General features: G+C 40.3%; 1 protein-coding gene across 12 annotated transcripts in view; it reads right to left on the reverse strand.

Moving 5' to 3' along the window:
• Positions 1 to 15290, reverse strand: part of HMBOX1 (homeobox containing 1) — a 395810-nt gene that overhangs the window by 164235 nt on the left and 216285 nt on the right. For all 12 annotated transcript variants that reach the window (XM_085613049.1, XM_085613045.1, XM_085613053.1 and 9 more), the window contains one exon: positions 5731 to 6207. In XM_085613049.1, the coding sequence (XP_085469175.1) occupies positions 5731 to 6207 (477 nt within the window). The remainder of the gene's footprint in view (positions 1 to 5730; positions 6208 to 15290) is intronic.

A 15290-nucleotide genomic window follows, 5' to 3' on the forward strand; every position in this document is an offset into this window, starting at 1 on the left:
ACTTTCTGTATGAATATCTTATATCCTCACACACATTTTTGGGGGGAAGTTACTTTGTGGCAGAAGGTCCCTATTTCGCAAATTAATTTTGAAAAATTAAGCAGACTGAAAGCCTTGTTTCAAAGAGATGTCACTTTAACATCTGCCTGGGCAACTTTTGATCTCTAAGTGGCTCGTTCCTTGTCGGAGGAACAATCACTATTGCAGCCTGAATTACAGCAGCATTTCTGTGAGGTGGTAAACCATATTTTCAATGCTTCTAACCGCTGGAGGCACAGACTTTTTTCTAAAGTGTTGGGGTCTGGATTTGTTTCTGCTTTTCTGACTGTGCTTGGAGTTATCCCGTCTTTTGTACATCCATTGTTTTCAAGCATTTTTGAAGGCATTCCGATAGTGCTATTTCTTCTTGTTGCTATTTTCGTTCTATTATTGTTGCTCCGCAATGATTTCCCACAACAAGGCCTGATTGTAATGGAACTGCCATAGGTCCTCCTGTGTAGTGAATGCATGTGGCAGTATTTTGGAGAGACCTTGTTATTGGAACTGAATGGGAACTGGTCTCTGTCCTTCTGACCCCTGTGGTTTCAGAGACTGCAGCCTGTGTTTCACTTCCTATAGTGCTCTTTCGAGTGTGCTCTTAAATTGTGCCTTGCTATGCAGTTGTTCCAGTCTTCGGACATAAATCAACTTGTATGTCATTTGCAGTTGCATCAGTTGTGTTGTCTAGTGACTCTGTTCCCTTTGCTGCAAGCACCTTTGCCAATGCTGGATGCTCCTTCGAATTTAGGTTTCCTGGCATCTGCTTCCTCTACGGTGGCTGCACTCCTGCCACTGTTGTCTTCGACTTATGTTGAATGGACTGGAGGTGACTCTCTTTGTCCTTTAGATCCTGTTCTTCGGGTCCTTGTTGATGTGTTGTCTGAGGATACGGGTTCAATCTTGGGCTCCGACGACACCCTGGAGATCGATATGGACATTATGGAGATGCCATATTTCAATTTGGATGTCTCCTAGACTCTTTAATTGGCTTTTTGATTTTATTAAATTCTTCTTCATTTTTTAGTAGTTTGGGCTTTTTTTAATTTGCTATTTTATATAGCTTTCTGCATCTGCTTATGCTGTTAAAAGTGTTTTCATGTAAAATGCAAGGCTTTTTTTTTAGATATAGTCATTGCTATTGCTTATTTTTTATGAGTCGGCTCTCCAACGAAGGGGAGGGTGTTGTAGGATTTACATATAGTCTTCATTTTAGATTCTCGTTTTAATTTAGCATCTTTTTCTAATGGTGGTTTGCAAGTGTTTTCTCTAATGTGAGAATGTGCCATGCACACACTTATTCCTGGTAGACACTGTTACCTGCACATTTAGTTCAAGGGTTGTATGATTTAGATTACAATGCCTTGTTTGATTTTAATTTTGCTCTTAGCAGATTACTATTTCTCACCAGACTAATTAAAGATGTTTTGCACCTCTGGCACAATGGGATAAACTTGACATTTTACTATTTACACAGCGTCTATGCTGAATTTGATCAGAGGTTCATTTCGTGCCAGAGTCATCATGAAATGCTGCTGTGAGCTGTGATTGAGATGCAGTTCCGTTGTCCCCAACCTTCATCCTGGGAAGGAAAATAGATGTGCGAGAAGAGTGTGCAGGCATGCACACTCGGACAGATGCATCTGTTAATGCACAGAGGCTGGCTTCTTGACATAGAGGACCAACGTATGGGGTCAAGTCACTCCAACAGGGTACTCCTGACACGTTCTCTTTAGCGTAGATGAACTAGTGGTACATAGGAGTAACCTTAATAATATTATGAACAATTAACGTGGTTGAATTGTTTGTATTATGCAGCATTCTAATAATGCTTATAACAATAATACATCTATAACTCTGTAGGGTTTGGGGTTTAGATGTGGTACTTTGAGGTAGCCAAGCAAACCAACATTTACTGATTATATAAGAAGACTCAGTCTCTGTATTATGAAGTTTTGTTGATGCAAATACACAGCCTTACTATATTTGTAGGAAACGCATAACTTTACAAGTAGATCTCGAGGTGATAACATATACAGATGACACATACAGATGGTGACTTGACTGAACACCTGGAATAGTGACAGTAGGGTATCAAATACATTTTTTAAAAATCCAAAATTACGTACTTAAATGTAACCTTTCTCGTATACAAGCTATCCAGTTAGGGTAAAGGTAGGCTCCTTACTTCATTGCAAACATGTTAAGAAAAGTACAAGCCCTGATGGGATTTATTAATTTCGGGAGAGGTTACTTGCCATAATATGTTAAGCGAGTGTAGTCCTTGTATGATTTTGTCAGTTGTTTTCTGAAAACATTGGAAAAAAGAGCAAACATCTATCTTACACGGACTGGAAGCAGACATGTTAGAGACCAATATTTACAGACTAGGGATAATAAAATATAATATTTAGAGTTGTTCATAGTACCTAAGGCTATACTTGTGTAGATTACAATGAAGATCAGGCAACTACTGTAGCTTACAGATCGTATCTGAACCCTGCTGAGGGGAGCATTACACATACAGAAAAAAACTCTTACTGTGCTGCAGATGGCATGTTAAAAGAGCACCCTTTGGCACATGGGAAACAGATCAATATAGTTTCCCTTAAACCTACATTACAGGCAGTGACAAAATTGAGTATTCTAAATGCTTGTGCTTTACACCTGCGCTGGGTGCCGTCACCCTCTTCTTTAAAATGCTTTTGACATAAAATTTGAATATGATCCTACAGTCCGCATGCAGGAATTTTTGCAATACACTCAAAATGTTCCACAAACTCCTAATGTTTTACCAATTCATGAGTACAGGAGTGTGTAAAGACGGCTCTGCAAAGCCAGTGGTGGGTACTAAACAAACATATTCTGCCACTTGTGCTTCAGTGCAGGAAACCTTTGAAGAGGATAACTTTAAGCAATACGACAAGCACTAAATGTTTAGATGATTCTACTTCACAGGTAGCAGAATCACATGCCCTGTTAGGTAGCCTACCAAAAGCTGGTCTCTCTGTTCTCACACTAAGAATACAAACCAATGAGAAAAAAAGGGCGAAGCTTCAAGTCCCTACCTGAATACAGCATGCCTCGCAGAGCAGCGCATGCGCGGACCAGGCTTGATCTAAAAATTCAACAAGAGGAACTGGAGATTAGAATTTTAAAAGTTTTAATTATAAATAACGCCAAGAAGCACAAAGTGCCAATGACAGTCAAAGGTTGCGACAGAACAGGACTTGGGTGCAATCGGACGCCGATCATGATGGAACGAGGGTTGGATACACTAACCAGGTTCGTCCTGGTCAAAGATTTTACCTTCTGACTTTAGTCCTTAATGTCCCAATCTACCACAGGAGTATACTTCTAAAGCAACCCAAGGACCTTAGAAACTCACAGGGTGGCAGACAGAGGCCAACAGGAGGTTTCAGTCCAAGTCTAGTTGCTACTGATCAGCTGGGCAGTTGCAGGAAAAAGCCTCTTGTTCGGTTCCTTTAGGTTTAACATGCCTGATCTATGCCTTGCTCCAGCTAGTTGAGGGGAATGACCCCTGGGCATGGCCTGACCGACGGGGTAAATATTCCAGGGGCTAACCCTACCAACTTTGGCCATTTTCAAGATGGCAAACATCTAACCTTGAGCTCTGAGGACTGGATATGTGTAATCCTAGAGTCCTCCCACATCGAAAACTAAAATGCAGGTTGAAGTAGCCAAGGGTCCCAATATGCCCAGAAACATAAATCTAACAGAACAAAGCAGAGTTTTTCAGCATCCAGACAGTTGATACACAAGAATTGTTTTGGCATTTTGTTTCCATCCTTTGAAGTGTGCCCCAAGTGTTATATGTAAAGCCAGCAGACCTGTCAGGCAGGCTTTGACACTATAATGTCAAAAGAGACCCACTGTGTGATGGGAGCCTGCCAGATGGGGGAGAGAAAAGAAAGGCCCTGCCCAGGCGTCAACGAATATTGGACTGTGACAGAGGAGACTTATTAACACCTATTCAAATGTTAATTACTAGCGGGCAGAAGTGGAAGAGCAAAATGAAGATTAGTCTTCAGTAACTCCAGGGAAGGAAAAAGGTAAATTTATAAAAGGTACCTTCCCGTAATATTTAGTAAAAATAAGACTTCATAATTGAATTGAATTTTTAATAACTATTAAATATAGTTGCTTAATTATATTTCTAGCTAATCCAATTCCTGAGAAACAGAATTAGTATTTAATAATGCATTCCAGTGTTTTCCAGTGGAACAGACAGCCTTGGTACACTGAAAATAGTTTTGGGGGGTTTCCAAAGGTAAACAGTGTAAGCCAATTGGAACTAAAGTGTAAGGATCTGAGCTGCCCGTGATAGAATCTGAACGAGATCTAATGGATCGCAGAAAGACAAGTCAGGCTACAATCTTTGATATCACTCATGTTCAGTTAAATTCAGTGAACGCAGATATAACTGAGATTGGATACCACAAACCACAGTGCTTCATTGTCAGATATTCCAGAGTAAAAACAAAGAGACATCATTTGTATCTCTTCTGGCCAATGCAAAAAACGTAGGGGGTGATTCCGCCATCACCAACCGTGCGGTGGTGGGCCCTCCGCCAACGGACAGCAATTTTTGGCCCCGCCATATTACGATTGCAGTGGGAATCGTTCAGTTACCAGGCGGTTGCAAAGACCACCCACCACGGTTCCTCCACAGGCAATTGTTCCGATTGCGCGGTGGACCGGCCGGCATGTGGAAAATGGTGGCGGTGCCTAGCAGGCACCATCCGCCAAATTTCAATGATTGACTTCGGGGGCCAGTTTCGGGCCCCCCTTGTATTTGGGGTGGTGGTGGTGCACTGGGGGGTACCCATGGTACCCCCCTACATTTCCCTGCACTAAGTGGCAGGCACCGCATAGTGCCTGCCACATAGAGCAAGGAAATGCATGACATGGCTCTTTAGCATTGCGGCAGGTGCTGCAGCCAGCAGCACCCTCCGCAATGTTAAATGGGCTGGATGCGACCGCCATGGTGGCGGTTGAATCGTAATCCATGGTACGGGACCGCAGACGGCCCCAGTCACCGCTATGGTGGCAGGAGGACTCGAGTCCGCCCTCCATCGTAATCACCCCCTTAATGTGGTGAGCCAATCGGACGCCAGCGAAGAAGAGTAAGATTCTTTTCTGTGAGAGCCCATGGTATATTATAGGCCTTCAGAGAGAAATGTATGCCATTTTCCTCACCTAAATACTGGATAAAGGGCATGTACGAGATCGCAGGCAACAGATTTAAATAGTGAAAGAAAAGCTTTGTGCAAATATTAGGAGGAATTGGAAATCCAACCTGACTAGTCTAAGAGTTGTTACTCAATTAGAATGCACTAAGAAAAAAAGATTCCTCAAAATCTAACCCACCCAATACAAAAGAACAACATAATCAGGAGTGGCTGTATGCTGTTGCTCGGGAGGCTATGAGTAACACTGTCTTAAGCTTCAAGAAAATGATTTACTAACAGAACCGCCATAGACATTTTTTTAAATAGAAAGTTAAGGTTGATAGCAGGAAATCACATATCAAGGAGGGAAATTAATTTAGACCACAAGCTAGTTTTATTAACCACTGTTCGTACTAAATAAAAAAATATGTAGTCTAGTTAGATAAGAGGCCAGTTGTCAGACAGTATTACGCAGTAATATACAAGTTTTGTTTTAACTAACCTCATCAGTTCTTCCACTTTATCATCAACATCAAGATCCTCTTCTGAAGCTTCAAAACTGTAGGATCTTGGAACAATGTTGTTTGTATGATAACGAGTGGGAGACATCTTTCCATTGGAGGTTGACAGCCTCTCATTAATCTCCCTCCCATTCTGATTGGTAGTGCATGGTTGAGGGGAAGTGTCACAACTGTTGCTTGGTGATGGGGACATACCACAGTGTTGAGTCTGTGTAGAAGCTGTGGCTGTAGAGGAAGAAGCTGGGACATTTTTGATACTGTTGCCATATGAACTTCTTCCATAGCTGGACCTCCTTCCAAACTTGTCATTATGCTCATGATCAAGCCGGTCTAGCGTCTCCAAAGCACGAAGCATTTCATGTTTGGTCATTCCAGTGCGTCGCAGCCGCTGCAGCAAGTCTATCTGCTCTATGGTGAACCTCGGCTCATCTGTGTAATGAGACATGGTTTCCAATAGACTAAAAGTAAAATATTAAATGGTTAGTAAAAACCTTTCAATTATCCTATTCAATATCAGCAAGATAACAAACAATGCAAAATAAATGGCAATCAGTACTAGTTCAATTTAATTTAGTCAAAGTATTACAGTATAAGATATTGTGAGGCCGTAACTCCTAGAAACATAAGCATATTAGGGAACATTATTATTGGAGCTGGAGCATCTCAAACATAAGTTCCTGTTCACAAAAAAGTATGATGTATGGGACAGTACTGAACAACACACTGTACAGTTAGTTATTAGTGAGTTCTATTTACTATGTTTATATTACAATACAAAATTACACATAGTCACACGACATATTTACAAATTTATGCAATATGAGAAAGGCAATAAAATATGAATTAAATAAACATTATTGAAGGCACTTGTGGGTATTCTACATACCACATGCTCAAGCTTCAGAACAAACCACATCAAATAAAAGTTTTCAGTACCACAGGAACATTTAGAAAACTGCCCCTTGCAATCAATAGGCAACAAATAATAGACACGCTGGAGACAGATTAATTTCAGAGTGACTGACAATGCTTTCCAATGAAAGTTACTCCCATCACTGAGCCAAGCAAGCAAAAACCTGCTGGCTACAGCTGCAAGCTTACTTATTCCAACAGGCAAATAGAGGAAACAACCTTCATGATGTACACAAGACTACAAATGAGATTACAGTATTTAATCTTCATAGACTTCAGGTGGTCCAGAATGCTGCGGCATGACTTATATTTAATCTTCCTCGGAGAAACAGGGTCATGAAACAAAACAATTTGACCAGCTAAGTCATCAGTAATTAAATCAAGAATGAACACACATGGAAGCAATTGTACTTTTACTTGTGAAAAATGTCAATCAGTATAATACAATACCACAGGTACAACCATAAACTTTCATATAATCGTTATGTAATGATATAGGACAACACATGAAGAAAACAAATCAAAAATAATGTCCTTACTCACATATGCTTTAAAGAAATACCCATATAAAAAAGACAACCAAACAACTGTGCAATTATGATATTTTTAAGGGTCACCTATCAACAAACTCTTAAAGATTCATCAAAAAGGTCAATTAGTTATGCTGCATTTACATCTTTCACCCATGACAGCATGAGTGAGAGTTAATGTTAAAGTAGCACCTAGTTAGGACATTGTAGTACTCCGTATTATTCCCCTGTCAACAATAACTTCTGTTACCTAATTTCAGTAATTATATATAAAAGTGCAATTTTTAGGCCTGGAAAATACACACTGGTCTTTCAGCCAGACCCCTTCTGTCATTAGTTGCTTGGGTTGATCCCAAAGAGTCAACCACACCGCAGATAAGCCCAGGGCATTTCTCAGAGCTCTAGGCTATTTGGTGCATTATTCCACCTTCCATGAAGAGCTTCTATTTGCATGGGGTGCACTGCATCCAGCATCTGGCAGGGATAAGAAGGTATCCTACACTAATAGCACACATTCTGTATGATAACCAAGTGCTTACTTGAAGTATTATGTAAATAAGCATGTGCCAGCACTACAATATTTATCAGGTGTTATTTTTCAATAAAAAATGTTTTTTTGTGTGAACAATATTACAAAAAAATACAACACAAGTTACTTTATTGGAAAAGAATACCTGGCAATTATCATAGTGTTTTTATAAACTTATTTAGATCATCTTTCTTAACCTTTTGATGTTTGTGGACTTCAACTTCAACTTAAATTTAATCACTACTGGTACACAGGGACGCCCACCTAAGAACTTTATTGTTTCAAGGTTCAAATCACAGAAACAGAAAAACATATACCTCAAAGATGTACACGTTATGAAATATTTTCTTTGATTGCGAAATAAGAATAGATAGAAAAATCATAAGTTTAATTGGAAAAGCTGAGATTTGAAATGTTGGTTTTATTTCTACAAGATAAAGCAATATGTTTACAATGTACAATGTAATGATCCAGTGTATCAATCTCAAAACTACACTACACATGGTAAAGCAAGTAACACTTGACGCATGATCTCTATCTAGCATATTAAACACTAAAAGGTTTTTCCAGATACTAATAAAGAATTAACTAAAAGGATTCATGATTGTGTAAAATGAATGAGGATGCAGATTTCAATAAAGGGGTGTTGGCAACTAATATTACTATATCTGAGCTTTGCCTGCTGTGCCTAGGCAGTGTTCTTGTAGACACTGCCACTTTTATTGAGTCTGTGCACATGCTTTTTTCAAGCTCATAGATACTTTAGAAGCCACAAGGGAGTATGCTTATGAACATGACATGATGCAAAATTCAAGAGCACCATCTCTTGGAACTGTCCAACTTCTTGGCACAACTTTTCCAGGAGCTCTTTGATCCTCCTTCTACAATTCACTGTGGGCCATGATAGCTCCACGCACTATTCCTGCCCATAGGAGCAATGCCTGATGTTTAATTCAACTTTTTTATGAAAGCAGTGGACACAACTCTCAAACCGTTTTCCTTGCAAGGCTGCTTACTTGACACAGAGCTACATTACAATTTTACAAGTAAAGGTCTTGAAATCTTTGTGCCACAGAAAACACCTGGTTATTTGGAGCAGGTATTAGTGGTGAGAAACTGCATCAGCAAGAAAGTGGGTAGGACCTACTATATCACAGGTGATGAATAAATCACTTAAAATCAAAGTTTCACTCACATATTCATTTGAATAAATGTAAAATTAGTTTTACAAATACATTTTCTGCTGGGTTAAAAAAAACTGCATTTTATTAGTGTGCTTTTGCTTGCTTCTTTGTCCATGGGGATAATAGATTAGTGGATAGAAGTGGAACGGCTAATATGTGTTTTGCCCCATGTTGGTGCGCAGGCCTGGGGCTTTTTCAAGGCTGTAGATGACAATCATTTACAGTAATTTACATCAAATGCTCCCAGTTTCAAACTCCTTGTGATAAAAGTGGATGGCATTCTGCTGTAATACTGCACTCGAATTTGGACTAGTTGTTGATTATGATAACCCACTTGAGACCATACATATTAAAATAAAGAGGTTCTAATAGTTGTATATGAAGTCTATAATTTTTTAGATTTATATACATGCACTGCATGATAAAGTGTGGTATGTTCAAAGGTATTCCTTCTTCATCTTGACTAGGGCACAGGCACTCTAGATTAGTGCTATGTGTAGAAATAATGGGAGAGTGAGGGAAAGAAGTGCATAACGGAGCTTGTTATATGACGGAGATTCCTAAATGTCTTGTAGGGAGAATAATTACTGGTTTGCTCCCCTAGGATGTGGGTGCTTATACATGGTGCTGAAACATCTCCCTAGTGCTTTATTTGGATATTGGGACCTGTCCGTAGTCAGGATTTTATAGTTTCCAATTGCTTGTGGTGATTGCAGCTTATGGAGAAGTCATGGAGACACACCTTATCAATAGTGTAATAGTAACATTCTAACCAACTGGTCATCAACCAGACATGGATACAGATCACTATGTGTTATGAGAAATTTCCAGGGAATCCCACAGAATACAAGAGAAGCTATCAACACATCTGGAAGCTTGGTACCAGAACAATCTATTATAATATGAAGAAAGACAGTACCTGTTCATACAACATCCAGTGATGGCCACACTATAAGTACTCATAAAAAATACATGACCCAGGAATTCCATGCAAAGGAAGATAAATCATAGAAGGAAGCGATTATATATCACCAACTCCAACTTCTCATGAAAAACCTACCCTCCTATTTATGAGATACAAAGGATGCACTACAAAAATTGGAGAATCTGGATTAGCAGAAGGACTACATTCTGGTGACTATCGATATGGTTAGCCGATACACATCAATAAAACAGAGAGATGGAATTGAAGCAGTGAACAAGATCAGCTGATTTTAGGGAAAGCAATCAGATGATCATAGAAGGGTTCCAATTCTGCTTCACCCATAATGTCTTTACATTGAACAGTGAAATCTTTCTGCAAAACCAAGGGACTATGATGGGGCCCCAATTTGACCCACCTTAAGCTGGTATATTCATGGGCAAGGTTGAAAAGTATTGGCTTTTGAATGAATGCTTTCAATACCTCAATAAACCTGTAATGGGAGTACGCTACATAAATGATATTCTAGTAATTTGGCATGGACCCCTCAAAATCTTAGAAGAATAAGTGGGCCAACTGACGTCCAAAACATGGGTCATTTCAATCACCTCCAACATCTCCAAACAACAAGTTGATTACCTGGACCCCACCATCTATACCGAGGACAACCAGATGTACAGCAAAATTGACATTAAAGCGACTACAACAAACTCAATACTACATGCTGATAATTGCCTCCTAAAAAATATTATAAGAAACACTCCGAGGGGTAAGCTCCTTTGTGCCCAAAGAAGCTGCAGCAAACAAAGCATATGTCACAAAAGCCCAGGAAATATATCTGCGGGTCATAAACAGAGGCTACGAGCAATAATTCCTTGAAAAGGCAGTGACAGAAATATCTGAAATGGACCGATCAGCACTATTCCAGAAAGCCACACCTCAATACTCAACCAAAAAAAAATATATATATATGATTCCTCATCACCAACTCAAATAACGTCCTTCACCTGATAAGGAGAAAACTACATAATCATAAGCACCTACTGAGTAACAACCACTCGATACAGAGCAGAATCCTTTCATATACCCAAATTGGCTACAGACGAGCAATAAATCTCAAACTAAACTGTGTATATAATTTTTCAAAGACAAGGGGAAGCAAATTAAACATTCATGGACAAACTCAGGGGATTTTATATATGCCACAACTACTACATTTGCAAACTGGAGGATAAAGTAAATTACCTTAATTTTACCATTAGCTATAGACACATAATCTGTGGATGGGTTAACTGAAAAAGAACACATGTAATCTACACAATCCAATGACTATTTCATAAAATATATGTGTGCAGCACGACAAGGCAATTACAGACCCAAACACAGGAACACGACTGGAACATCCACACATTAGACACCAAATTCCCACCTATCTGAAATGAGGTTTGGCTTCCCGCATTTATTACTGTAGGTACCTCACAGAATCAAACCCAACATAACCAGACCACTTATTGTTTCCCTTCGAAGTACATTAAGCCTTTTTCTCTTCTCTCTTGTATCATTGGGACTACAGAGCAGCAGAGAACCTCCAACCACAGCATACTTCTGACAGCTAAGGTATTGGGGTTTTTCCAGGATTTTTTCTGCCGACTGCCAATTTTGAAGCTTGACCTTAGAATGGCATTTATTTTTATATTTTAATGCTGTTTATTTTAGTATGTATTACCTCAAGTGTGCTGTTGCAATCATCCTCAAGTAAATCACAATATACTAGTCTGAATTTCATACAGGAGTGCAGTGTCACACAAAAGTGCCATCCACTTTTATCACAAGGAGTTTGAGACCATGATCTTTGGATGTAAGAGACTATTTTGAAAAATACTTATTAAGCTGTTATTACAATGGAGAAAGAAGCAACTAAAAGCACACGCATAAAGAGCTTCTGAAAGGTATGTGTACCAATAGTTTTTTAATTATTCAAATGTATATGTGGGTGTAATTTTGTTTATCGGTGAGAACACTTACTTTTTAAATCTTACAACATGAGTGGCAAAAATGAAAGGCTTCTAGATGCAAAGGGCCTCTGGTAACCAAATATGGTTGAACACCCTTTCAGTTAACTTTAGAGGGACATGTAGCGATGACCTGAGCTACTGCACCCTTTCTGCTGACTATAGAGTGACTGGTATATTGACTTGGAGCATTGAACCCTTTCTGCTTACGAGTAATCGCCTGAGGTGCTGCACCCAAAATAATTAGAAATCGGTCTAATGATATCAAACAAATTTATGAAGCATGCAGAGAAAATACCAGCACTTGATCCTAAAATGAAATGTGCAAACCAATGATAAGGGAAACACTTGCAGTTCTCAGTAAAAGGTTCCAAGCGAAACATTTTAAAGCAAGCTTTTCTAACGAATAGCTCGTGAGCTACTCGTGGCTCTCCGCCTAACTGTAAGCAGCTCTCATGTGTGCCTTCCTACCAAATTTTAACCTTTTTCTAGGTTGATTTAATATATGAATACCAAAGTTGAAGAGTTTGTATCTAAGACAATCTATTTTTAGACCTCGTAAGCTGATGTTTGGAGAAAAATAGTTGAATTTCCAAAATGTATTTAAAACTGATATTTAATTGATATATTCTATAGCATTGGTGAGGCTTTTTGTAATCAATACGTTTTCCGAAGGGGACTTGAAGCCCCGCCCCTTCTTCCCATTGGCTTGCGTCATAGCTTAGGCTAAACGCTGGCTATCTCTTGTGAAGGAGGCTTTTTAGTCCCTCCTTGTTACCTCCCTGTCCACTTTAGGTCCCGCCCACCCGGACTGGATCCTTTATTTGCGGAGTGATACGGTCTCCTTTAATCAAGTACGGGTGACAGTGGTCAATGACAGGGAAGAAAAACAGAGTCTCACGAACACGGCGGCCATGTCTAAGAGGCTATGAGTCTGTCTTTTTCACTGGCTGCCTATTTGGATAAAGTGGAGAGATTACATATTTCTCTCTTTTTAGCTCAAAGATGTATTCTCTGCTTAATAATATATTGTCACGCAATGAAAAGTATATTTTGAAAAACTTTAGTTTGTAAGACAAGCTTTTTCAAAACAAAGTTGTGCCAAATTGAAATGTTTCAACCATGTAGCTCAGGGATCTCGTGCTTTGGGACTCTCATGCAATAACAGCTTTCATTAATGGTGCGTGAACGGAGCGTTACACTGAAGGTGGCTTCGGTCGTCCTTCCTCTTAATAGCGACGTGCCTCCCCGTACTTGGCTGCAGGGTGTTGAAGATATATAACGTCATCTCAAGAGTTCTGGTAAACAACCTCCAGGGGGCGGGTATCTTGGGCAGACAGTTCGTGTTTTTACTGCTGTGCTGAAGTGTAACCTTCCCTACGGACTAGACTTCCGAACTGGAATTTATGACATATTTAAGAATTAAACACAAGTGGTGCATTGTGTTCTTATGAGACCTTCACTACTGCATTGCAAATGTACCCTGAAAGTTGTTTTTAGCCACAGAGCTTACTTAGGCAAACCCACAATATTAAGCATGCCTAGAGCTTCAGTTAACATTTTTAGGTCTCGCTGAGCCCAGCGCATGCGCTGGCTCGGAGAGACATTTTGGAGGTGAGTTTTCAAAGTGCTGCTGGCTGGCCTAGCGCTTGCGTTCACGCGAGCGTACACGCGCGAACCGCTAGCCTTCAGCAACACTTTGAAAACTCGTGCTCTTTAGCGCATCATCACGATCGCGATCACTTTCAGAGCGATCGCGATGACTTTCGCTTTTACGGCCGCGCGGCGTTACTTTTACTGCCGCGCGGCCAATGCTTGTTATTTTGTGTTTCTTGTACTTTACACTGTAAAGTAGGCGTGTGTGTGCGATTCATTTTATACATGAATTGCTTCTTATTAACAAAGTGGTGTGTGTCTGCATTACATTCTAGTTTATTTTTTCATTGAAATCCGTAAAGTGACTGCGTGTGTATCGCCCGTTAAACGCCAGTTCCTGCCTCGCCACATGCCAGTCCTTGCCCCCGGCCAACTCCTGTCATTCGTAAATTGCTTATTCCCCTAATTGCTTGTTTAATTTACGTTCAGGCATTTGAACACAGGAGGGGCCGGGACGTGCTGACAGGGCTGTGTTACCTGCTCATGTTTGTCTGTGTCTGCACCCCTCCCCGCCTTGCCACACGTCAGTTCTTGTTATTATTTACGCTTCTCTTTACAAAGGTACAATATATGTATCTATGCACCTTTATAAGAGAGAGTACAGTAGTTAATACGGTCCTGTTTTTCGTCTGCATGTCTACTAAAGACAGTATCAGGGCTGCTGTACGGACACATTTGTGGTGTGCATTTATTAAGTGCTTTATGGGTGCGTCCTGCTCAGCAGTTTCTGGCCCCTCTCTGGGGACTCGCCACATACTACACAATCCTTGCAGTAGACTCGCCGCCGTGGCTGTTAGAGAGCATGCTGGGTCAGGGTTTGCTGCTCCGGCAATGGCTTCCCGCTGCTTCCCAGGTCTCTCTGAGATGTGTGCCGAAAGCTGCCTGCTCCTCGCTAGGCTCCGCTCAGCAGAGTCTCGGTATCTCTGGTCACCCTGCGTACCGCCCGGATCTGGCGTCCTTCCAACGCCACATACAGGGCAAGTGTGATCTGCGACACCGCACACAGATAGCCCTGGCTTCTTGCAGGGCATGCAACCTAACATTACATAACATCACGTTGCTGAGATATTACAGATCTCTGAAGCCCCCTTATTTTTAAAGATTGTAAATATTGAATTTGCTGTACAATTTTGAGCTACCTTAATACCTTACATAAGCTATGTGTTTGCTTTTCCTCCAGTGTTTTGAAATGTTTTCTCTTTTACTTTATAAACAATGTTTTATAAACAAGCACTGGCAAAGCCAATATATTAGCACTCACATTATACAGGCGAGGCCTGTTGGAGGTATTGGACCATTTTACAGGAGCACCAGTTATATTACACAAATAGACAGAAGGAAAAAGCCCTCATATAGCACCAATGGGCTGTACATCACAGGTGGCACTTTTGCATCCCCTGCTCTCCCTTTGCCCCATATGCTCCCTCTTTATTATGCGCTACCTTTGTGCAGCCTGCTCCCTCTTTTCACTGCTGCCATCTCTGTCTGACTCCATACATATTTTAAATCACCTCAAAATGCAAATATGTTTAGATGTACAATATATATTTTTTTTTATCACTTCCTTTAGTTGAAGTGGTGGCTGAGTATGTGAGTTAATTACATTAAAGCCCCTAATGGTCTCCACCTTCTATTCCGTTTAAGCACACCACTGCCTCGCAGTTTATGACTTGTTAGGTAACAGCTGTCAGATGGCACAATGTATGTTTTTTCTGTTTTCTTTTTCACTGCGTCTCCAAAAGCATGCTATTCAACGTGGCAAAAAGAATTGCCAAAGCCAGTGGGGCCAAAGGTGA

Source organism: Triturus cristatus, chromosome 6, assembly GCF_964204655.1.
Source record: "Triturus cristatus chromosome 6, aTriCri1.1, whole genome shotgun sequence".
Taxonomy (NCBI): Eukaryota; Metazoa; Chordata; class Amphibia; order Caudata; family Salamandridae; genus Triturus; species Triturus cristatus.